Raw genomic sequence first — 25,699 nt, 5'->3', positions numbered from 1 at the left:
GAATCTCAGAGGAGGAGATTTGGAAGTGTTTGTGGGACAAACTGGACTCAAAGAAAGAAGATGTTTGTGAAGTCTTTGGTGGAGGTGAGCAGTGTGAAGCAGAACACATGCAGATGAATCAGGAGGTCAGCATCAGTGTCTCCTTGTGGTGGACGGTAAAAGAATCAGAGCCAACGCTCCCGTCCACCCTCGGCATGAAGCAGTGCTGTTTCTGAAACAGGAGGACAAGTCCAGAGAAGACAGAGGAAGCAAAGATGAGGGTGGGACAGGACAGCAGGACTTCCTTCACACCTGCAGCTCCATCACACTGCTGTAGCTCCTCTTCATCACACATGTACCTGCAGCCTGTCTTCGAGTCCAGGAGTCACCTCCACACAGTGTAGAAGCCTCCTGTGCAGACCATGGAGTCCAGCCTCTGTCAGGGAAGTCGGCACTAAAGCCTGAAAGACTTCAATCTGTCTCTGCTCCACCCGAGAAAGACCAGCACCGTACTTGTTGTGCATTCAAGGAGGGAACATCAGCGCTGCATCGTGGGAACAACACCGCAGGAACAAAGACACAGCACGGCCGATGAAGGACGAGGACAAAGGAAAGGTGAGTGAGAAGACCCTGGTGGTGTGGACGGACCTGCAGGGGCTCCAAGACTGAGGAGCAGAGACGTCCATGTACCAGCTGAGGATGCTGCAGTGATCCAGGGAGCTCGGTCCAATCTGAGGCCGTGTGAACTACGTGGACCACAGTTTCTTCACAGACTTCAGCCACGTGAACATCTGGAGATCCAACAGTGCACGAGCTGTGAGCCATCAGCTGTTTCTCTCATCAGCTGCTGGAATGAGAGCTGCTGGAATCATCTCGAGCAGCAGGAAATCACTGATGTTGTTTCTAACCAAAGATATGGGACTGAGCTCCGCTGAGCTCCTTCTACTTTCATCCAGATAGAAACTGCTACAGTCTGCTGATTATTGCTTTGCCTCCATCACACGAGCTCTTTATCCTGTTCTTCACTCTCATTGGTTCTTTGTCTGCTTGTTTTTACAACAGTAGTCTTCTGATTGGTCAAAGACAATCAGCTGTGACTAAATGTAGCTCCTACAGCAGTGATGGGAATAACTACTGAAGCTAATCCAGTATCAAAGCTCAGGAATCAGCAGCTCCCACCTCGTTTTCTTTCAACAACTATTTTTAGCTGCTGTGTTTTTGTGTTTCTGCAGACCTCAGACATCCTGCTGCTCTGGACAACTTTTTCATTCTTTTGTATCATTATTTTGCTTTTCTTTTATTATTATGTTATATGTATTAATATGTGAAACACTTATTCTTTGTGTTTTTGCTTTGCTCCTGTCAAACTGCTTTAATAAAATCTGCTGCAGTCTAAACTGTGGACGTTCCCTTTTTAACCCTTTGTGAAACAATAAAGGTTTAAATCTGAGTATTCATCTATGTTAGTGTTTAATGGGTCTAATAGGTTGCTTTGGCCTTTCCCAGTAATATCTTCCCTTGCAGTCTGTGGTCCAGGCTTCTAAAACCATCCCAGGTTAACAAGAACTACAATCTAGAGGAGAGCTGCCATAACAGGTGTGACTGATGAGATCTGACCTGCAAGGTTACTCAGGTTTGTTTGTATCAGGACAAGCAGGGAAGCCGCCTGGACGTCAAAGTAGTTAGAGCTGGGCGAGTGTCCTCACCCACATCGGCTTCACAACTCTGCATCATCTACTGAGTAAGACTCAGAGCATCAGAGATTAGAAGGTCTACAAAGAGCTGAACCAGACTTCCTGTAGAAAGGTTTTAGTTCCACAGATCGACAGTGTCAGCACAACTAAAACGTGGAGACTGACCTCAGAGTTTCAATTTGATGTTGTGGATTCTCCAGAAGAACACACAGCTGCTTCACTCCTGAATCCTGCAGCTTGTGGTAGCTCAGGTCCACCTCTCTGGGATACGAAGGGTTGAGCTTCAGCACTGCTTCCAGATAATCACAGCTGATCTCTGACAAATCACAGCGCTCCAATCTGTATAGAGAATGAAAGATGTAAGTTTATTAGACAAAGTGCTTGAAATCATTCAGTGTTTCATCATCTGTTCAGAGCTGAAGAAGGTTCAGAATGTAGAAGTTTAGAAAATGGAAACTCCAAACAGCTGAAGCCAACAGGAAGCAGCTTCAAACAAACACAACAAGAGAAAAAACTCTGAATGTTTCACATTAAAGTCGTACATTTCTAACAAGAGTGTTTTAAAGACAGAGTCACTGATGATCATCTTCTGCCCAGTAAAACTTTGGTTTTCCACATGTGAGTGTTAATGATGCACAAAGACTGTGAGTGCAAAGAGGGAGCGAGGAGGATGACAGAGAGATGGTACAGGAGCATCAAGAACCCGGCGAGGAAATGAGCAGAAGGACTTTGGAGCCTGTTGGATTGAAGCTTTCACAGAGACGTGTTTGACTGGACACCACCAGGACAGACTTTTAATCCCAGGATTTGGATGAGCTTTCTGTCTTTATGGTCACAAATGATGCTGTAACTCTGTGAATGTCCTGGAACTGTCAGCAGTATGGTTACGTCCTTTTGACCTGAGTTTCCACAGCTCTTATAACAGCAGTGTACATTCAGACTGAGACACGCTTCAGTCTGTATGGACCTGTTTCTGTAGCTGCCACCATCATTCTACATGTTTGTACATCAGCTTATCAAATCCTGTCTGCTGTCTTCATTTATTACTCTTCACCTGCTTCACTGTCACTGTGTGGGCGGAGCTGCCTGAGCCCCGCCCACACAGTGACAGCTCCTCTCTAGAGCTTAACTTCTGCTTCATCTCCGCCTCTTTTCTTCATCCTCCACTTCTCTTTTCTCTTCTTCAGTGTTCTGCAGCCACAGAGCCTCACAGCCGTTAGCACACCCATACCTGAGCAGCTAGCATTACCCAGCATGCCGTGCAGCAGTGTCAGTTTGTAAATGTGCAAGAATTCCTGCTCCAAACTGTTTCACAGAGTGCTGAGTGCCGTGACCTTTGACCTGCTAAAGACAGTCAGCTGTGGATTATTCATTGTTGTGTCTGATACTTAGAACTGTGAGGAAGAAGCTACACAGTTAATCAGGGTCCCCTCTCTCTGAATCAGGAAAGGTGGGCAGGCCGCGTGTGGGCCGCGGGCCATACGTTGAGCATCACTGTTTGAAATGTGAACATTGTTCTGCTGCAGTCAATGGACTAAACCAGAGAAGAAGAAAACAGACTTTACCATGAAGATCCTCAGTGTGGATCAGTATAATATCAGCCTGATGTCTGCAGTTTAGTGTCAGCACAACTTTCACATCATATTCATCTCAGCACAACTAAAACATGCTGACTGACCTCAGAGTTTCAAATCGACATCGTGGATTCTCCCGAAAATCACACAGATGCTTCACTCCTGAACCCTTCAGGTTGCTGTAGGTTCCACTCAGGTCCACCTCTGTGGGATACGAGGGGTTGGACTTCAGCGCTGCTGCCAGATAATCAAGGCCAATATCTGACAAACCACAGTCCTTCAATCTGTATAAAGAATGAAAGATGTAAGTTTATTAGACAAAGTGTGAGCTTGAAATCATTCAGTGTTTCATCATCTGTTCAGAGCTGAAGAAGGTTCAGAATGTAGAAGTTTAGAAAATGGAAACTCCAAACAGCTGAAGCCAACAGGAAGCAGCTTCAAACAAACACAACAAGAGAAAAAACTCTGAATGTTTCACATTAAAGTCGTACATTTCTCATAAAAACAGGACAAAGACTTGAAAAAGTCGTGTTTTTCCTTCCAGGAACCACATGGCTTCACTTTTAAAGGTGAAGTGTGACAGAAATGGACATATTTGAAGTCCAACACCTTTTTCCAGTCACATTATTAAAGCAGACAAACTACAAGCTCATTTTCATTGCAACAAGTCATCTTCTGACCTGGACTAACAACACTGGTCTCTATGTGCAGCTGGCTGTGAGACCAGTGCTCAGGGAGCGTCTACAAAGTGCAACACTGAAAGAACATCACACACTCATTTGCTTCCAGCACTTTCACACAATCATCTACTGTCATTATTCATGTTTGCAGTTCATGCTGTAACTCTGTGAATGTCCTGGAACTGTCAGCAGTGTGGTTACGTCCTTTTGACCTGAGTTTCCACAGCTCTTATAACAGCAGTGTACATTCACCTGCAGGCACACGCTGCCTCTGCTTCAGCTCTGTTTATGATGCACAAACTGCAGGAACCAAACTCAGACTGGCTCATTTCAATCATGTCTGCTTACAAAGACACTTTGAAACTCTTATCAGTATGTTTCCTGTCCTACTAGGAGGGATCAAACTCTGGACCTTTGTTGTGGATCAGTGAAGGATGCTTAGAAATCCCTCCTGCTGCCTGAGCTTGAACATCATCAGCACTTTAACACTGAGCAGATGGACGTGGAAAAGGCCTTCTGTCTTTATCTGACTCAACTGTTTCCTTATGTGGGCTGAAGACAACACAGTTGTAGACTGTATTTATATGAAACATGTATATTTAATGCATTTAATGTATTTGAACCATATTTAATGCATATTACAGGATGTAACAGCTGCATATGTGTCAACAATAATGGCTTTGATTTTGCCCCCTATGAACATTTCTGTAGCTCCGCCCCTGCAGCAAACGTGTGTGAGAGCAGCCACGGCCCGCTCCTCCATGGTTTCATTCACACTCATCTCATACTGAACACACACACTTTGTAGGAATCATCAGTACTTTGACTGTTTCTCAGGTTAGCTTCAGGTTAGCCATTTAGCATTTCTCCAGTCTGAGTCACAGAGCGTCACATGACGTGACAGAAGCTGATTGGTCAGCTGCAGTGATGGTGGTGGAGCAGCATTAATGATGATGCTGTAGAACAACAGGAACACGGGGATATCAGATTGTTAGTGGGTTTAGTCATTCCTGCTGCACTTTGTCCTTCTTATTGAAGTGACCTGCTGAGAGCTCACACTGTTCTCTGTAGAAATGATGTCAGTCTGACTCGTCACATGTTTGGAGGCGTGTTTGATGTTTGCTCTTCTGGAAACTCTCAGTATCAAATATGGAAGATGCAAAGGAGACACGCTTCAGTCTGTATGGACCCGTTTCTACATGTTTGTACATCAGCTTATCAAATCCTGTCTGCTGTCTTCATTTATTACTCTTCACCTGCTTCACTGTCACTGTGTGGGCGGAGCTGCCTGAGCCCCGCTGTTAGGTTTTGTATTGTTGATTGTCATTTATGCTTAGAGGTGTATAATCAATTGCGTACTGATAGGATGTGTGATCTTTAGCAGGCTGCAAAGGCTTGGTGTGTATTCCACACTGGAATGCACACCTACATCCTGGGAGCATGGGAAGAGGTCGTACCTTGTTTTATTGTTTTATGGCAGGATAAACGTGGCTGTATCTGTTTTAGGCTAAGTGCCTTTTGTTTAGATGAACTGTTGAACTTCCAGACAAGCAGGTTTAGGGAAGTCATTTATGGGGTCACACTCTGACCCCCCCCCCCCCCACACACACACACACACACACACAAACAGTATTCTTTGTTCACATGTATACCTATGTAGACGTCATATGTTAATGACCCTATGCATATTCATGTAACCACAATAAAAGGAGTGCTATGGGGAACGACACTTGGCTCCAGGCAGGTCTCCCTCATGCATAACTTTCTGCTTCTTAATTCAGATCAAACTGAGGTTATTGTACTCGGCCCTGAAAAGCTTAGAAATATGGTATCTAACCAGATTCTTACTCTGGATGGCATTACCTTGGCCTCCAGTAACGCTGTGAGGAACCTTGGAGTCATTTTTGACCAGGACATGTCCTTCAACGCACATATTAAACAAATATGTAAGACTGCTTTCTTCCATTTGCGCAACATCTCTAAAGTTAGAAATATCCTGTCTCAGAGTGACGCTGAAAAACTAGTTCATGCATTTATTACTTCCAGGCTGGACGACTGTAATTCATTATTATCAGGATGTCCAAAAAACTCGCTGAAAAGCCTTCAGCTAATCCAAAATGCTGCAGCAAGAGTCCTGACAGGGACTAGAAAGAGAGAGCAGATTTCTCCTGTTTTGGCTTCCCTTCATTGGCTTCCTGTTAAATCCAGAATTGAATTCAAAATCCTGCTCCTCACATACAAGGTCTTAAATAATCAGGCCCCATCTTATCTTAATGACCTTGTAGTACCATATCACCCTATTAGAGCACTTCGCTCTCGCTCTGCAGGCCTACTTGTTGTTCCTAGAGTATTTAAAAGTAGAATGGGAGGCAGAGCCTTCAGTTTTCAGGCCCCTCTTCTGTGGAACCAGCTTCCAGTTCGGATTCGGGAGACAGACACTATCTCTACTTTTAAGATTAGGCTTAAAACTTTCCTTTTTGCTAAAGCATATAGTTAGGGCTGGACCAGGTGACCCTGGATCCTCCCTTAGTTATGCTGCAATAGACGTAGGCTGCTGGGGGATTCCCATGATGCATTGAGTTTTTCCTTTCCAGTCACCTTTCTCACTCACTATGTATTAATAGACCTCTCTGCATTAAATCATATCTGTTATTAACCTCTGTCTCTCTTCCACAGCATGTCTTCATCCTGTCTTCCTTCTCTCACTCCAACCAGCAGATGGCCCCGCCCCTCCCTGAGCTTGGTTCTGCTGGAGGTTTCTTCCTGTAAAAAGGGAGTTTTTCCTTCCCACTGTCGCCAAAGTGCTTGCTCATAGAGGGTCATATGATTGTTGGGCTTTTCTCTGTATCTATGAAGCGCCTTGAGGTGACTTTTGTTGTGATTTGGCGCTATATAAATAAAATTGAATTGAATTGAATGAGTAACAAGAAGAACTTTGCCTACTTCGTGTCTTGCTTGCTGTGTAATTATATTGTCTTCAACGTTCCAGCGAATAGGTTCAAGCTACAAACCTATCACCCACCCACACAGACACAGCTCCTCTCTGGAGCTTAACTTCTGCTTCATCTCCGCCTCTTTTCTTCATCCTCCACCTCTCTTTTCTCTTCTTCGGTGTTCTGCAGCCACAGAGCCTCACAGCCATTAGCACGCCCATACCTGAGCAGCTAGCATTACCCAGCATGCCGTGCAGCAGTGTCAGTTTGTAAATGTGCAAGAATTCCTGCTCCAAACTGTTTCACAGAGTGCTGTGTGCCGTGACCTTTGACCTGCTAAAGACAGTCAGCTGTGGATTATTCATTGTTGTGTCTGATACTTAGAACTGTGAGGAAGAAGCTACACAGTTAATCAGGGTCCCCTCTCTCTGAATCAGGAAAGGTGGGCAGGCCGCGTGTGGGCCGCGGGCCATACGTTGAGTATCACTGTTTGAAATGTGAACATTGTTCTGCTGCAGTCAATGGACTAAACCAGAGAAGAAGAAAACAGACTTTACCATGAAGATCCTCAGTGTGGATCAGTATAATATCAGCCTGATGTCTGCAGTTTAGTGTCAGCACAACTTTCACATCATATTCATCTCAGCACAACTAAAACATGCTGACTGACCTCAGAGTTTCAAATCGACATCGTGGATTCTCCAGGAAACCACACAGATGCTTCACTCCTGAATCCTTCAGGTTGCTGTAGGTTCCACTCAGGTCCACCTCTGTGGGATACGAGGGGTTGGACTTCAGCGCTGCTGCCAGATAATCAAGGCCAATATCTGACAAACCACAGCTCTTCAATCTGTATAAAGAATGAAAGATGTAAGTTTATTAGACAAAGTGCTTGAAATCATTCAGTGTTTCATCATCTGTTCAGAGCTGAAGAAGGTTCAGAATGTAGAAGTTTAGAAAATGGAAACTCCAAACAGCTGAAGCCAACAGGAAGCAGCTTCAAACAAACACAACAAGAGAAAAAACTCTGAATGTTTCACATTAAAGTCGTACATTTCTAACAAGAGTGTTTTAAAGACAGCGTCACTGATGATCATCTTCTGCCCAGTAAAACTTTGGTTTTCCACATGTGAGTGTTAATGATGCACAAAGACTGTGAGTGCAAAGAGGGAGCGAGGAGGATGACAGAGAGATGGTACAGGAGCATCAAGAACCCGGCGAGGAAATGAGCAGAAGGACTTTGGAGCCTGTTGGACTGAAGCTTTCACAGAGACGTATTTGACTGGACACCACCAGGACAGACTTTTAATCCCAGCATTTGGATGAGCTTTCTGTCTTTATGGTCACAAATGATGCTGTAACTCTGTGACTGTCCTGGAACTGTCAGCAGTGTGGTTACGTCCTTTTGACCTGAGTTTCCACAGCTCTTATAACAGCAGTGTACATTCACCTGCAGGCACACGCTGCCTCTGCTTCAGCTCTGTTTATGAAGCACAAACTGCAGGAACCAAACTCAGACTGGCTCATTTCAATCATGTCTGCTTACAAAGACACTTTGAAACTCTTATCAGTATGTTTCCTGTCCTACTAGGAGGGATCAAACTCTGGACCTTTGTTGTGGATCAGTGAAGGATGCTTAGAAATCCCTCCTGCTGCCTGAGCTTGAACATCATCAGCACTTTAACACTGAGCAGATGGACGTGGAAAAGGCCTTCTGTCTTTATCTGACTCAACTGTTTCCTTATGTGGGCTGAAGAAAACACAGTTGTAGACTGTATTTATATGAAACATGTATATTTAATGCATTTAATGTATTTGAACCATATTTAATGCATATTACAGGATGTAACAGCTGCATATGTGTCAACAATAATGGCTTTGATTTTGCCCCCTATGAACATTTCTGTAGCTCCGCCCCTGCAGCAAACGTGTGTGAGAGCAGCCACGGCCCGCTCCTCCATGGTTTCATTCACACTCATCTCATACTGAACACACACACTTTGTAGGAATCATCAGTACTTTGACTGTTTCTCAGGTTAGCTTCAGGTTAGCCATTTAGCATTTCTCCAGTCTGAGTCACAGAGCGTCACATGACGTGACAGAAGCTGATTGGTCAGCTGCAGTGATGGTGGTGGAGCAGCATTAATGATGATGCTGTAGAACAACAGGAACACGGGGATATCAGATTGTTAGTGGGTTTAGTCATTCCTGCTGCACTTTGTCCTTCTTATTGAAGTGAGCTGCTGAGAGCTCACACTGTTCTCTGTAGAAATGATGTCAGTCTGACTCGTCACATGTTTGGAGGCGTGTTTGATGTTTGCTCTTCTGGAAACTCTCAGTATCAAATATGGAAGATGCAAAGGAGACACGCTTCAGTCTGTATGGACCCGTTTCTACATGTTTGTACATCAGCTTATCAAATCCTGTCTGCTGTCTTCATTTATTACTCTTCACCTGCTTCACTGTCACTGTGTGGGCGGAGCTGCCTGAGCCCCGCTGTTAGGTTTTGTATTGTTGATTGTCATTTATGCTTAGAAATATTTAACCATATATGCTTAGAGGTGTATAATCAATTGCGTACTGATAGGATGTGTGATCTTTAGCAGGCTGCAAAGGCTTGGTGTGTATTCCACACTGGAATGCACACCTACATCCTGGGAGCATGGGAAGAGGTCGTACCTTGTTTTATTGTTTTATGGCAGGATAAACGTATCTATATCTGTTTTAGGCTAAGTGCCTTTTGTTTAGATGAACTGTTGAACTTCCAGACCAGCAGGTTTAGGGAAGTCATTTATGGGGTCACACTCTGACCCCCCCCCCCCCCCCACACACACACACACACAAACAGTATTCTTTGTTCACATGTATACCTATGTAGACGTCATATGTTAATGACCCTATGCATATTCATGTAACCACAATAAAAGGAGTGCTATGGGGAACGACACTTGGCTCCAGGCAGGTCTCCCTCATGCATAACTTTCTGCTTCTTAATTCAGATCAAACTGAGGTTATTGTACTCGGCCCTGAAAAGCTTAGAAATATGGTATCTAACCAGATTCTTACTCTGGATGGCATTACCTTGGCCTCCAGTAACGCTGTGAGGAACCTTGGAGTCATTTTTGACCAGGACATGTCCTTCAACGCACATATTAAACAAATATGTAAGACTGCGTTCTTCCATTTGCGCAACATCTCTAAAGTTAGAAATATCCTGTCTCAGAGTGACGCTGAAAAACTAGTTCATGCATTTATTACTTCCAGGCTGGACGACTGTAATTCATTATTATCAGGATGTCCAAAAAACTCACTGAAAAGCCTTCAGCTAATCCAAAATGCTGCAGCAAGAGTCCTGACAGGGACTAGAAAGAGAGAGCATATTTCTCCTGTTTTGGCTTCCCTTCATTGGCTTCCTGTTAAATCCAGAATTGAATTCAAAATCCTGCTCCTCACATACAAGGTCTTAAATAATCAGGCCCCATCTTATCTTAATGACCTTGTAGTACCATATCACCCTATTAGAGCACTTCGCTCTCGCTCTGCAGGCCTACTTGTTGTTCCTAGAGTATTTAAAAGTAGAATGGGAGGCAGAGCCTTCAGTTTTCAGGCCCCTCTTCTGTGGAACCAGCTTCCAGTTCGGATTCGGGAGACAGACACTATCTCTACTTTCAAGATTAGGCTTCAAACTTTCCTTTTTGCTAAAGCATATAGTTAGGGCTGGACCAGGTGACCCTGGATCCTCCCTTAGTTATGCTGCAATAGACGCAGGCTGCCGGGGGATTCCCATGATGCATTGAGTTTTTCCTTTCCAGTCACCTTTCTCACTCACTATGTGTTAACAGACCTCTCTGCATTAAATCATATCTGTTATTAACCTCTGTCTCTCTTCCACAGCATGTCTTCATCCTGTCTTCCTTCTCTCACCCCAACCAGCAGATGGCCCCGCCCCTCCCTGAGCTTGGTTCTGCTGGAGGTTTCTTCCTGTAAAAAGGGAGTTTTTCCTTCCCACTGTCGCCAAAGTGCTTGCTCATAGGGGGTCATATGATTGTTGGGTTTTTCTCTGTATCTATGAAGCGCCTTGAGGCGACTTTTGTTGTGATTTGGCGCTATATAAATAAAATTGAATTGAATTGTATTGAATGAGTAACAAGAAGAACTTTGCCTACTTCGTGTCTTGCTTGCTGTGTAATTATATTGTCTTCAACGTTCCAGCGAATAGGTTCAAGCTACAAACCTATCACCCACCCACACAGACACAGCTCCTCTCTGGAGCTTAACTTCTGCTTCATCTCCGCCTCTTTTCTTCATCCTCCAACTCTCTTTTCTCTTCTTCAGTGTTCTGCAGCCACAGAGCCTCACAGCCGTTAGCACGCCCATACCTGAGCAGCTAGCATTACCCAGCATGCCGTGCAGCAGTGTCAGTTTGTAAATGTGCAAGAATTCCTGCTCCAAACTGTTTCACAGAGTGCTGTGTGCCGTGACCTTTGACCTGCTAAAGACAGTCAGCTGTGGATTATTCATTGTTGTGTCTGATACTTAGAACTGTGAGGAAGAAGCTACACAGTTAATCAGGGTCCCCTCTCTCTGAATCAGGAAAGGTGGGCAGGCCGCGTGTGGGCCGCGGGCCATACGTTGAGCATCACTGTTTGAAATGTGAACACTGTTCTGCTGCAGTCAATGGACTAAACCAGAGAAGAAGAAAACAGACTTTACCATGAAGATCCTCAGTGTGGATCAGTATAATATCAGCCTGATGTCTGCAGTTTAGTGTCAGCACAACTTTCACATCATATTCATCTCAGCACAACTAAAACATGCTGACTGACCTCAGAGTTTCAAGTTTACATCCTGGACTCTCCAGGAAATCACACAGATGCTTCACTCCTGAATCCTTCAGGTTGCTGTAGGTTCCACTCAGGTCCACCTCTGTGGGATACGAGGGGTTGGACTTCAGCGCTGCTGCCAGATAATCAAGGCCAATATCTGACAAATCACAGCTCTTCAATCTGTATAAAGAATGAAAGATGTAAGTTTATTAGACAAAGTGCTTGAAATCATTCAGTGTTTCATCATCTGTTCAGAGCTGAAGAAGGTTCAGAATGTAGAAGTTTAGAAAATGGAAACTCCAAACAGCTGAAGCCAACAGGAAGCAGCTTCAAACAAACACAACAAGAGAAAAAACTCTGAATGTTTCACATTAAAGTCGTACATTTCTCATAAAAACAGGACAAAGACTTGAAAAAGTCGTGTTTTTCCTTCCAGGAACCACATGGCTTCACTTTTAAAGGTGAAGTGTGAAAGAAATGGACATATTTGAAGTCCAACACCTTTTTCCAGTCACATTATTAAAGCAGACAAACTACAAGCTCATTTTCATTCCAACAAGTCATCTTCTGACCTGGACTAACAACACTGGTCTCTATGTGCAGCTGGCTGTGAGACCAGTGCTCAGGGAGCGTCTACAAAGTGCAACACTGAAAGAACATCACACACTCATTTTCTTCCAGCACTTTCACACAATCATCTACTGTCATTATTCATGTTTCTGCTCCTCTGGATTCACACGGAGCCTCTGCTCATGCCGTTGCCATGGTGAATCATAGTATGTGGCTCCATAACTCAGACTGAGCATGCTCAGAGCTGATTGGCCTTACTCTGATCAGCTGATCTAGAAGAGGAAACTCTGCTATATGTACATTATTACATCTACACCTGAATCACAACACTCACACAAATATATCAACTGTGTTTAATATTTTGGCATGTAGATCATTTATGTGCTTCAGCTCTTCTTACATTTTACCACCAACATGTTTCAAAAGGAGCAGCTTTTACTTTGAAGGCCAGCTGTCTGTGTTTCCTGTTTTCATTGTTGGATAATGAAATAAGTCGATGCTTCAGTGCTTTGAATTGTTACACAAAGCAAAGTTTTCTCGTTGTTCAGGCAGAATCGAGCGTTGAAGAATGAATTCACACGTCAATAAACATTTTCATCAGCACAAGCAGGACAATGAAAGCAGGAAATACCCCAAACTGCCATTTCTCATTCTACAACTTCAACAACTGCACATGAATTATACTTCATACACAGACCCACAGTCTCTGATTGCTCTGAAATCTCACTGACAGCCAATAGAAATAAAGAAAAGTCCAGACTGACAGTCTCTGTGGGGTTAGGCAGTGAACTGCTCACGCTGCGTTCAAGTGCATCACAAACTATTGGAATTGGATCCAACTTTGTGAAGCAGATTTTTTCTCAGCTGCTGTTTTGAACATTTCCTCATGAACTGTATTAAACTCTGTAAATGAACTGAGAACTATTTCTACATTTGAAACTATGGATTCATTTTCCCGTTCACTTCTGTACGTTAGTGTATAAATGAATGTTAGACTGGGCTCCATGGAAACACTTGGACTGGTCTCAGCTGCCTTCTTTCTGTAGTCCTTTCTCTTCTCCAGCTTCTGTTTGAAATCCTCTCACAGAGCCTGAAACCTGCTTTGCTGTCATGTGTGGGCCTGTGTTCCTCTGCTTTAACACAAACCTCACCACAGCAGCTGTGTGGGTCGTCTCTGTAGCAGCCAGATCAGCTTCTGATACATGAACATCATCACAGCTCCTAACTTCACCTTTATTAGCTTTGACATTCATGTCTTTCTTTTCTCTGTCTGTTTCCACACAAGCTCAAAGTCTCTGCAGCCTGTTTTTATCTGCTATCATCAGATCTCCAACAGCCTCATTCACATCCCTCACACACTCTACAGCCTCACCAGTACTGACTTCATCTTCACTGACTGATGGAGCACAACATGAACCTGTGGAGGCTGAAAAGCTGTCCTGACAAACATCTCCCCGTCACCACTCCACTTCTGTCAGCCTTTAAATGAACCCTGCTCAAGTTTGTCACTTCTATTTGGAGCCAAGAGGAAAAACTGTTGTTCAGTCGTTTGGAAAGACACAACATTTCTGAAAGCACTCAAAGACACATTTGTCTTCAGACACATCCTGAACATTTAGGAACTAAAGAACGTTTCAAATATCAAAGATCAGAAATATAGAAAAACAACAACAGCTGCAGTCAGTGAACTCACCTCAGAGTCTCCAGTCGACAGTTTGGACTCTCCAGTCCAGCACACAGAAGCTTCACTGCTGAATCCTGCAGCTTGTTCTCACTCATGTCCAGCTCTGTCAGATGGGAGGGGATGGACTTCAGAGCCGAGGCCACAACTTCACAATGAGTCCCTGAGAGTCCACAGTCAGCCAGTCTGTGATCATAGAAAATACAAAATGTGTTATTATAAAAGCAGAAAGTCTGCATTATAAACACAGACTGAATGTATATGAAGACAAAACAGAGTGAGGTCATAATCTGATGAACATCTGCTCTTCACATCTGTGCTTCAGCTCCTCTTACTGTGTTTGACATGACACAACGATTGAGTCTCTCTCAGACCTGCAGACTTTTAATGAGAATCTTTGTTTGGCTTTAATCTGCAGATGAAGGAGGAAGATGGTGTCACATTTAGGCTTCCATAATGTCCACAGTCTGTCAGTGAGATCTGATCCAGAGTCAGAGTGAAGACACACATGTGGACTGTTTCCTGTCTTGAATCCAGAACATTTTGAATGAGCTCAGCTCAGTGAAGAGTTCCAGCTGGAAAGACGATCTCTGTTTGCTACCTGCTGCTGTCAGGTACGACTGTTCACGTCCACACTCAGGAAAAATCTGCTGACTGTCACCAAACGGAGCAGAAATCTCATCACTGGACAATAATGATGAATGAACTCAGAGCTGCTGATATCACATCTGATTTCAGGGGAACTAAACACAGAAATGATTGGCTCATTTTAGCTTTCTGAGCCATTAGTCTGCAGGTTTATCACTAGTTGGCAGAAACAGACTTGTATTAATGTTCAGCGCTTCAGTGTTTATGACTCCAGATCCAGGTGACAGCAAGTCAAAATGATGTTACCTGTCTGTGTCCAGCAGCAGCCTTTGAATATTGTTATAAACTCACGTGGATCAGTTTGTCTTTGATTGGTTTGTAAAGTTCAAATTCATTTATATTCATCAACTCTAAATGAAAAATGTTTTTCTTCTTCTTTGTTTATTATTAGAGTAACAAATTCTTATAGTTTCCCGTTGTTGAGAATTTCAGTGTAAAACCACTCGACCTGTGCATCACTGCACACTGTGAAAGTATTACTGCAGTTTAATCTATAATCCTAATCAGTGTGTTTACTGGACTGTAGTCAGACCTCCGTTATACCAAAGGAAACACTGAACGTCTTCAAAGTCACAATAAATTTATAATAAATGCTAATAAATACTGGAGTGTTAGAAAAGATGCTTCCAGCGTGTTTGTCTTTGATAGGGTTTATTCTGTTCGTCTATTGTCTGACCACTTGGGGGCGCTTTTGTCTCTTTTGCTCTGAGCCTTGGGTTTATTCAAACTGATTTTAATAAACTATTTTCTGCAAGTTGAAGCTTCATCTCCATCTCCAGTGGTTGTTGCATATTTTATGACTATATTAGTAACAGTCAGAGAGTTTAGAGTAAATTAGATCTTCACGTTTGATTTTTGACACAACATAAATGGTGAGCCGGTGTCAGAGGAAGTGACAGCATCCACCGAGGACCGGGGGGAGTGGGAGGACTGGGGGACCAGGCCAACAAAAAGGTGATCACTGATACAGGTCACCAAACATTTGCTCATTTGGTGTCTTAGAGCAGACTCCGCCCAGCTTTGTCGTCCATGGTTGCTCTTTCAAAGGAATCTAGTTACATATTATTTTACTTAATGATCTACTGACACCACTGACTATGCAGGACAACCCCACGTCTGGAGCCAGTGCACATGTGCAGTTCAATTCCTGGGCAGGTTCTGAAGATGGCCGAGCTGTCGAGGACAAAGTTACTAATGTGAAGCTAATGTGGTTAATCAAGATCTTCATAACTATGTGGAGCACAGTGTGCTTTCACCGTGGAGAAATCACACTGAAGAACTCGGCACACATTTTGGGGGCCTTTCTGTTTGTTGCTACAATCTGCAAATTTCATTAAAAGTTTAATAAACTATCATCTGGTCTTTATTTTTAGTTAGCACATACCTTAAAAACTCTAAGCTGTAAGCTAATGATAGTTATATAACAGCAGATGCATGCTGGTGCAATAAGCTGTATGTTTTATTTTTGATCTGATTAGTCAAATAATCACAAAAATAATCGTTTGTGGCAGCCCTAGTGTGACCTCAAATAAGAAATGATTGCAGTTTATGACTGAGTAACTAAACTATCACCAACTGATAATATTAATGATCACATCTGGACTCACCGAGCCTTTCTGAAGTTCCTCACAGCTGGAATCAGTCTCAGTCGTCCCTCCTTTGTTGTGTTGTACTTCTTCAGGTCCAACTCATCCAGAACCTCCTCTGACATCTGCAGCATGAAGGCCAGTGCTGAGCAGTGGATCTCAGAGAGTTTCTTTGATTTGTTCTCTGACTTCAGGAACTCTTGGATCTCCTGAGATAATAAGATGTCGTTCATCTCCATCAGACAGTGGAAGATGTTGATGCTTCTGTCAGGAGAGGATTTTGTCTTCCTTCCTTTTAGATTCTTGATGACTCTCTGGATGGTTTCTGGACTGTTCTCTGTCTGACCCAGCAGACCTCCTAAGAGTCTCTGGTTGGACTCCAGACAGAGGCCATGAAGGAAGCGAACAAACAGGTCCAGACGACCATTTTTACTCCTGAAGGATTTTATTAGTGTTTCCATCAAAAAATCATCCAGAGATGACTCTTTGTATTTTTTTCCCAGGAAGTTCTTCAGCACCTCTGACTTCCTGTTGGTGAAACAGTGGAACATGTAGACTGCAGCCAGAAACTCCTGGATGCTCAGATGAACAAAGCAGTAGACTGGTTTCTGGAAGATCACACACTCTCTTTTGAAGATCTCTGTACAAACTCCTGAGTACACCGAGGCCTCTGTCACATCCAGACCACACTGCTCCAGGTCTTCTTGGTAGAACATGATGTTTCCTTTCTCCAGATGTTCAAACGCCAGCCTCCCCAGCTTCAGAAGAACTTCCCTGTCAGCCTCCGTCAGCTCCTGTGGACTCGTCTCATGTCCCTCGTGGTACTTGTTCTTCTTCCTCTTTGTCTGAACCAGCAGGAAGTGTGAGTACATGTCAGTCAGGGTCTTGGGCAGCTCTCCTCTCTGCTCTGTAGTCAACATGTGCTCCAGAACTGTAGCAGTGATCCAGCAGAAGACTGGGATTCTACACATGATGTGGAGGCTCCTGGATGTCTTCATGTGGGAGATGATTCTGCTGGACAGCTCTTCATCACTGAATCTCCTCCTGAAGTACTCCTCCTTCTGGGCGTCAGTGAAGCCTCGTACTTCTGTTAGCCTGTCAACACATGTAGGAGGGATCTGATTGGCCGCTGCAGGTCGGGAAGTTATCCAGACGAGAGCCGAGGGAAGCAGATTCCCCTGGATGAGGTTTGTCAGCAGCTGGCTGACTGATGACTTCTGTGTGACATCAGACAGCAGCTTCCTGTTGGTGAAATCCAATGAAAGTCTGCTTTCATCCAGGCCGTCAAAGATGAACAAAAGCTGAGAGACAGCCAGCTTCTCTGCTGTGACCTTCTGTAATGTTGGATGGAAAACATGGAGCAGCTCCAGAAGACTGTACTGCTCCTCTCTGATCAGGTTCAGCTCCCTGAATGAAAGCAGAACCACCACACTGACATGTTGGTTCTCCAAGCCCTCTGCCCAGTCCAGAGTGAACTTCTGCACTGAGAAGGTTTTTCCAACACCAGCCACGCCGTTGGTCAGAACCACTCTGATGGGTCTCTGTTGGTCAGGTAAGGCTTTAAAGATGTCCTGGCACCTGATTGGAGTGTCATGGAGGGCGTCCATCTTGGAAGCTGTCTCCAGCTGCCTCACCTCATGTTGGCTATGAACCTCTTCACTCTGTCCCTCTGTGATGTAGAGCTCAGTGTAGATCCTGTTGAGGAGGGTTCTACTTCCTGTTTCATCGCTTCCTTCAGTCACACGTTCACATCTCCTCCTCAGACTGATCTTATGTTCATCTAAAACCTCCTGCAGACCAACATCTGCTGAAAGAAAGAAAAACAGAAAGAAAACTCTTCAATGTCTGAACAACAACAAGAAGTCCAGTTTTCAGAAATGAGTCCATCAGCAGACAGATGTTCAGTCTTACTTTGTACACAGCTGTTCTGACTGGCTGTCTGCAGTCCAGCTCTGCTTCTGGATCTTTCTCCACACTGGGGACAGGACCAGTCTCCTGATGAAGCAGACTGGTCCCAGTATGAGGAGATGCACTGTCTGCACAACCAGTGTCCACAGCTGGTAGAGACTGGATCCTTCAGGACGTCCTGACACAAAGCACAGCAGGACAGCTGCTCCTCCTCACAGACACCACTCCTCTTCCTCTTCCTCCCTCTGTGAACACATTTCTTTATCACTAAAATCATTGACTGTCAGTGACAAACATCCAGATTTGATGACACTGTGCAGAAGCTCTGATGGTCACAGAGAAAAGTCAAAGTGGAGAAACTTGTGTTTGAGTTCAGAATCCAAGTTTCCTTTGCTGTTCCTGCCTGTCTTATTAAACACAGAGTGATCAGCCTACAAACTCCACAGTAAAAGCCTTCATCACACAGCTGATTATGTCCTTCACTGGATGTACTGGAAGTTTGGGATCCATCACTCTGAACTGACCTTTGACCTCCTCTAAAAACTGTGGTGGAGCAGCGGTGTCACATTCAGAGCTTTCAGCTTTATTTTGAAAGAGTTCAGTCATCAGGAAGTGAACTTCTGGGTTCTGATTTTCTTTCTATTATTTTACAGAAGTGAAGAAGAAGAACTAAAAGCTTTGAAATGATCTGAGTGATATTTTTGAACATTGCCACCAAATTGAGTTCAGCCTCCAGCAGTAACTTTGTTTCATGATGCCTCCCTGATGATGTGATGTTTGATTACAAACCTGTTTATGTGTTAGACATTAATCACATGAACACAGGCAGAAAAAAGAAGCCAATGAAACAAATGACAGAAACGTGTTCATTCACTGCCATGATCCATATTTGATATGTACAGATGTTTGTAAAGAACACGTGTGCAGCGCTTTGTTCTGAGTATCTGCTGTCAGCACACAGTGCAGCAATAACTACAACCACACGTTTCTGTAGATCCTGAACATCAGCCTGGAGGAATCTGACCTCAGGTCTGCACACAGAGGAGCTTCACCTCTGGGATGATGCTGGCTTCAGCTCCTTCTACAATCAGGCAGAAGCTTCTGCACCATCAGGACACAAACAGAGAGGAGCTTCTATCCTCAGACCATCCAAGTCCTAAATCAGAACATGCTCCCCTCATAGCATCACCATCAGGGTTTAAACAGGACCTTACATCATGTTCTTGTCTCACTGTCATATTTCAGATCATACCTGATTCATTATGACGTCACACGCTGCTACACTGATCCTGCTGCTTCATTACTGCTGATATTACTCTGCTCACTCTGTTCAGTTACTCTGTTTACATCACTTTGCTCATTTGCTTTGTTCTGCTTGCACAGCTCAGCACATTTCACTGTGTTGTACGTGTATGACGATGCCTGTGACAAATAAACAGCCTCGGACTCTTCAATCTTCTGCATTTCTTTGGAGATCAGCTCAGTGGCCTGTTGAGACCATCTTTCTATTTCTGATGACTCAGTTCAGATTATTATCCTGATACTTTCTTTTAAAATGTGATGAAATCATTTATCTGATGTTCTGACACAAATACACCAAAACGATCCCAAACAGCACAAACCACCACGTTACACACAGTGTAATAAAAATACAGGCAACTACAAATAAAAACACTTTAAAATATAAACTAAAATTACAAAGTGGTCACAGAATTTCAAACACCCGTAAATGAGTCAGCAGCTCTCTTACATGGTCAGCTGGGCTCCATGATTGAAGAACATTGTTGCTGCAGGTTCATGACTGAACTCTGGAGGTTTGTTTTTGGACCAGTCACTCCTCATAGACACACAGCTGGATGCTGGAGACTGTGACCTCTGACCTCTGCAAACACAAACACATCACATGAATTACTGATTAATCTCTGTTTAAAATCTTTTAAGCAGCTGCAAACACACAAACTGGATGATGTGATGGTTTCTGTCAGTAATAGTTGTCTCAGATTAGAGTACAGACGGCTGCAGAGACGTTCACAGCAACAGAGAAGAAATCATTACCTTGGATTGCATTACTACTACGATTGATACTAGCATTATCGTACCCGGACCACCATTAGGAATCATTTATGATGTCACTGGTAGAACACATTTATAGAAACAACCTTTGAACTCTGAGTCAGCAGCTCTCTTACATGGTCAGCTGAGCTCCATGATTGAAGAACATTGTTGCTGCAGGTTCATGACTGAAATATGGAGGATATTCTTTGGACCAGTCACTCCTCACAGACACACAGCTGGATGCTGGAGACTGTGACCTCTGACCTCTGCAAACACAACCACATTGCATTCATTTCACATCAATTAGTACACCACAAAAGGCATGCAAGAAACACAGTATGAAGGCAAACTTCTGGCTTCAATAACATTCAACAGGTCAGGTGGAAACTTTTCTCAGATTTGATTCATGTTTTTATAGAACGATCCAGCTAAAAAAAATATACCATTAGGTCAGGGGTCAGCAACCTTCAGGACCCAAAGAGCCATTTGGAGCCAGTTTCCACGCAAAAGAAAACACTGGGAGCCACAAATACTTTTTGACATCTAGAATGAAGATAACACTGTATATACTGTTTTTTACCTTTATGCTTTGTGTGAACAACTAAGGTGTGTTGCTTATGAAATCCATGAAGTGCTACAGAGAAAATTACATGTTATTTATGTAATGAACACATTTGAACTCTTAAAGAAATATAACAAAAGGAAAGACACCCAGCTGAACTAAAATGATGTAGCAAACAAAAACTGCTGTGAGCCGCCACCCTTATATCTCCTTTGGGCTTTTGGAGCCTTGACCTGACTTTTAAAAAACAATTGGAAAAAAAGCTCTATGCTGCTGAAAGATGAAAAATAGATATTTGCAAAATTCTGCCTAAATATGTATTTTACCTGGTTAATGTGTGTGGCGGGGCGTGGTCTGCAGCGCCGCTGCAGGGGAGGCGGACGCACCTGAGCGGCACCCGCAATCACGCCTCGCCGCCTTAACGTCTGTGCTGTTGTGTGTCGGGCTGTGAGCTGCAAAGCTACAGCCGGCTGTGTGCGTACAGCAACCGTGTGTGAAAAGTGGTCAATAAAGAGAAGCTGAAAAGCGAGTTCATGCAAACATCGTCGGGTCTGCCGTGATATGTTTACAACGGGACTTCTGCTCCTGAACCTCTGCGCACAGCGTCTGCAGGTCGGGGCTGTACGAAGTCACTTTCATCTTTACAGGACTGTAAGCTGCTGTCTGTGAGGCGTGAGCGGTGTTTGTTTTTAACTTAGTTCACGGTGGAGAACAGCTGCTGACATAATGTGGATCCGAAGATCCATAACTGGCCTTCCTGGGGCTGAAAGTCTCGATAAATGCACGGCGTTTCGGCGGGTACACCGGCTTCCACGAGTGTGACGCTTATTTGAACGATGAAAAAATAAAAAAGATAATTTTATTTTTATATTTCAATATCACAATAATCTTCCAATTTAGAACTACAAGTTAAAAAAGAACATAAATAAAATACACTTCAGCTAAATACTTCTAATTTATTTTCCCAAACCACGAGGAGCCGCACTGTAAGGACTAAAGAGCCGCAGGTTGCCGACCCCTGCATTAGTGTTACTCAATGTTGCAACTGAACTGAAAAACAAAAGATTTTGGTCCAAAGAAACAAAGTCACTATTAATACAACACAACCCCCCCAAAAAGAGCCATGTAGACCCCGGGCTCTATGGGTCTTGTGCTCGGAGCTTGTTCCTGTGCTGCCATGATTAGTGCCTCTGTGCTGTCTTTCAGTCCAGCTTTGTTCAGCCACTGGTAGGATTTCTGGATGTCAGCCACTTCCTCTGCCTGCTGGTGGTGCAAACTGTGTTGTTCTGAGTTTCATTGGACGTCTTTGTCCAAAGCACCAGACAAAGGGCAAAGTAGATGCATTTGCATCAGCAGGAAAATACACCCCAAACTAGCATCATCATTATACAACTTTAACAACTGCCACTAAATGATACTTCATACACAGACCAGTGTTAGGTTAAGTTATGATGTCACTGGCAGAACATTTATAGAAACAACCTTTGAACTCTGAGTCAGCAGCTCTCTTACATGGTCAGCTGAGCTCCATGATTGAAGAACATTGTTGCTGCAGGTTCATGACTGAAGCCTGGAGGAAATATTTCTTTGGACCAGTCACTCCTCACAGACACACAGCTGGATGCTGGAGACTGTGACCTCTGACCTCTGCAAACACAAACATCAATAACTGATCAGTTCTCTCTGACAGCCATATGATCAGCTGATCCCTCTGTGATATTGTGTCTGCCTCATAACGCTGACAGGTCAGCCAATCATCAGCAGTTTTTTCTGTCTCTGAATGAACTCAGTTTGTTCTCAGCTCTTCTCTCTGATTCTGCTGCACTGACTTCACTTAAACTTACAGAGTTCAGATCTTAGCAAGAAAACAAGTCAATAAAAATCAAACTCAGATCAAACAGTTTGAACCAATCACAGATCAATGATTCTGTCATGGTTATGTTGAAATGACTAATAAAGTTAGTAGTGTTCTTACATTATTGCTGCAGGTCCATGACTGTAAGGTGGAGGTGTTTGTGTAACTCCGTCACTCCTCACAGACACACAGCTGGATGCTGCTCCGTCCTCTTCCTCCATCTTCTTGATGTCAGGGTGGAGTTAGTCTGAGAGGTAAACACACACACTCAGAGGTGCTGTTGTACTGGAAGCATCACACTGACGGCTTTCTAATGTTGGAGCTTTGGCCCTAAAGTCCAAACCAGTTATTTTAGAGGCTCAACGTCTTTAAAAAAACACCAAAACCATCACATTATTTAATAAGTACATGATCAGGTGGATGAAGGAACTCAGTGTGTTTGGGATCATCATCATGGTGAGGAGCCCACATGTTACAGCTCCTTTGGAGAGAAGCTGAGGATCACTGCAGGAAGTGAGCTCATGAAACCAAACTGCTGTTTGTGAGCAGCATGACTCTGTTATTGGACCTGCTCTGTGTTCTACATATGATCAATACTTCAAATATCTGTAAACATCTCATCTTATATTTGTTGCACTTGGTCACATCTGTCTTTAAAAATAGATTTTTAATGTCACTGAGAGTTCTTTTCTACCTTTATTGATTTATTTTGGAATAAATTAAATATAAAGGTGCCAAAAACTGCCTGCAGCTTCTGCTCTGTGACAGGAAACTACTGTCAGGCTCAAAATGACTTCAGATTATTCATCACAGAGTGTTTATAGGTCACAGGACACGTTACAGTTTCACTGTCGATGTTTTAGTTTTAAAAGAAATGCTGTGTTAAGGTCTTACTGTGAATCTGCGCGCTCATTGGCTAATAACTTGAGACTGACAGGTGGTTATCCAATCAGCGTGCGGCCTCACACGGACATAAAACTCTTAAAGTTTGTTTCTGAAGGGATTTTCAGATCAGACCTGATGTTTCTGCCTACAGCCTGTTTACCGATATAATCAATATCAGACATCAGAGCAACAGAAACCTCGGTGATCAGGACGCCGGGACTGAGAACAGGAAGTGGCTCAAACAGTTTAAAGTCAGCCTGAAAGGAGTTTCTGTCGCCATTTTTTTGTCGTGATAAGGGCGGGTCTTACTGTGAACCTGCGCGCTCATTGGCTAATAACTTGAGATTGACAAGTCGTTATCCAATGAGCGCGCGGCTTCTCCCAACATAAAGTAGTTTCCTTTGAAAAACCAAAGTCTGATTATTTTTGCCTCCACTGACGGAGCCTGTTGTTCCCGCCACAGAGACACAGTAATGTCAGAGCGGTGTTTACACTCACCTGCCTCAGCACAGCTCTCACTCTCCTCCTGCTCTCTCAGCTAAACTCACTTCCTCTCTACTTACAGGAAACCAGCGCTCAGAGGAGCCGACCGGCCTCACGTTTCACCCACAGACACGAACAGCGTGGAATTATTTTATGTCATAAGAAGAAACATATTCATGTTAACACTCACCTGCCTCAGCTCCACCTTCCTCCTCCTGCTGCTCTGAACGGAGGATCAACACTTTCACTTTCACTGCTCCTCCCTAAACACAGAGGATGCTGGGACTTGTAGTTTTTACCTTGTGTGATATTTATGGCTGTGACACTAAATCACAGCATGTAAACTTCCTGCAAACATGTCACAGGCGATAAAAGTTTCACATTAAAGGTGAAGTTATTTTTCTGTCTCATGTTCAATAAACAGTGAGCTGGGAAAACTGAAGAACAGACTTCAGACGTTCCCTGCAGAGTTTCTGCTGCTCGGTCGTCTGCATGTTGCTGAGACTGAGCTGATGATGAAGCTGTGATGGGTTTATGGCACGTTTGGTTCTGGAGAAGAGTTTTACTGTCGGTGCAGGTGAAATGATCAGAGGTTACAGCCTCTGGTTAAAGTGGAGGCAGCGATCAGGACGGCTGAGCAGCAGAGGTCTCGAGGGTCCTAAAGTGTAAAAGCATCAGAATCAGAATCAGAAAGGGTTTTATTGCCAAATGTTGAGCAGGTTTACAACATTAGGAAATTGCTGCGGTGCTTCAGTGCAAACATATTGTCATAAATTACGCTTAAATAGACATGAAAATAAAAATAAGAATAAGAATTAAAAGTGCTAAGTAGATAGATATATACATGATATATACATGAGTGCAGGTGCCAAACATGGAATGATGCAGTGAACACAGCGTAGGGTGTTAGTGGTGGGAACAGTCATACGGTTATTGTTCATGTGTCCAACAGCAGAGGGGAAGAAACTGTTCTTATGGCGAGAGGTTCTGGTGCGAATGGACCGGAGCCTCCTGCCTGAGGGGAGCAGGTCAAACAGACTGTGTCCAGGGTGAGAAGGGTCAGCTGAGATCCGAGCTGCGTGCCCCAGTGTCCTGGAGGTGTACAGGTCCTGCAGAGATGGGAGTCTGCAGCCAATCACCTTCTCAGCAGAGCGCACAACACGCTGCAGTCTCTGTTTGTCCCTGACAGTGGCTCCAGCGTACCACACAGTGATGGAGGAGGTGAGGATGGACTCGATGATTGCAGTGTAGAACTGCATCATCGTCCGTGTTGGCAGGTTGAATTTCTTCAGCTGCCTCAGGAAGTACATCCTCTGCTGGGCTTTCTTAATGACGGAGGTGATGGTGGGCTCCCACTTCAGGTCCTGGGTGATGGTGGTACCCAGGAAGCGGAATGAGTCCACAGAGGTGATGGGGGTGTCAGACAGGATGATGGGGGGGAGTGGAGCTGTGTGCGTCCTGAAGTCCACAATAATCTCCACTGTCTTCTGGGCATTCAGCACCAGGTTGTTGTGGCTGCACCAGGACACCAGACGTTCAACCTCCCTCCTGTAGGCAGACTCATCCCCGTCCGAGATGAGTCCAATAACGGTGGTGTCATCAGTGTTAGTAACACAAAGATCACAGAATGGGATCATCCACACAACACTAACATCTAAATCCACGGCAGGAACTCTTCCAGTGTCCTGAAAAATCTGTGTGCACGATGCTGAGATTAAAATCTGTCTGCTCATCTTAATGCAATATTTACTAAAGTCTGGTAGAAGTTTTACTGATTTCC

At 43.9% G+C, this 25,699-nt stretch overlaps 2 protein-coding genes across 2 annotated transcripts in view; both read right to left on the bottom strand.

Annotated features, from left to right (window-relative positions):
- LOC309701484 (NACHT, LRR and PYD domains-containing protein 12-like) overlaps positions 1-25,699 on the bottom strand; it is a 1,104,110-nt gene that overhangs the window by 173,022 nt on the left and 905,389 nt on the right. Inside the window, exon 14 of the mRNA XM_082525720.1 lies at positions 11,687-11,866. Within this exon, the coding sequence (XP_082381846.1) occupies positions 11,687-11,866 (180 nt within the window). The remainder of the gene's footprint in view (positions 1-11,686; positions 11,867-25,699) is intronic.
- Positions 1,820-8,396, bottom strand: LOC309700373 (ribonuclease inhibitor-like; the record flags this gene model as incomplete). The annotated part of the gene is made up of 4 exons (XM_082523894.1): positions 1,820-2,012; positions 3,352-3,531; positions 7,531-7,710; positions 8,380-8,396. The coding sequence occupies 4 exons, from the start codon at positions 8,394-8,396 to the stop codon at positions 1,820-1,822; spliced, it is 570 nt and encodes a 189-aa protein (XP_082380020.1).

Source organism: Aulonocara stuartgranti, assembly GCF_965226115.1.
Source record: "Aulonocara stuartgranti genome assembly, chromosome: 23".
Classification (NCBI taxonomy): Eukaryota; Metazoa; Chordata; class Actinopteri; order Cichliformes; family Cichlidae; genus Aulonocara; species Aulonocara stuartgranti.
The sequence above is the reverse complement of the archived record's forward strand: the minus strand, read 5'-3'. Positions and strand labels throughout refer to the sequence as shown.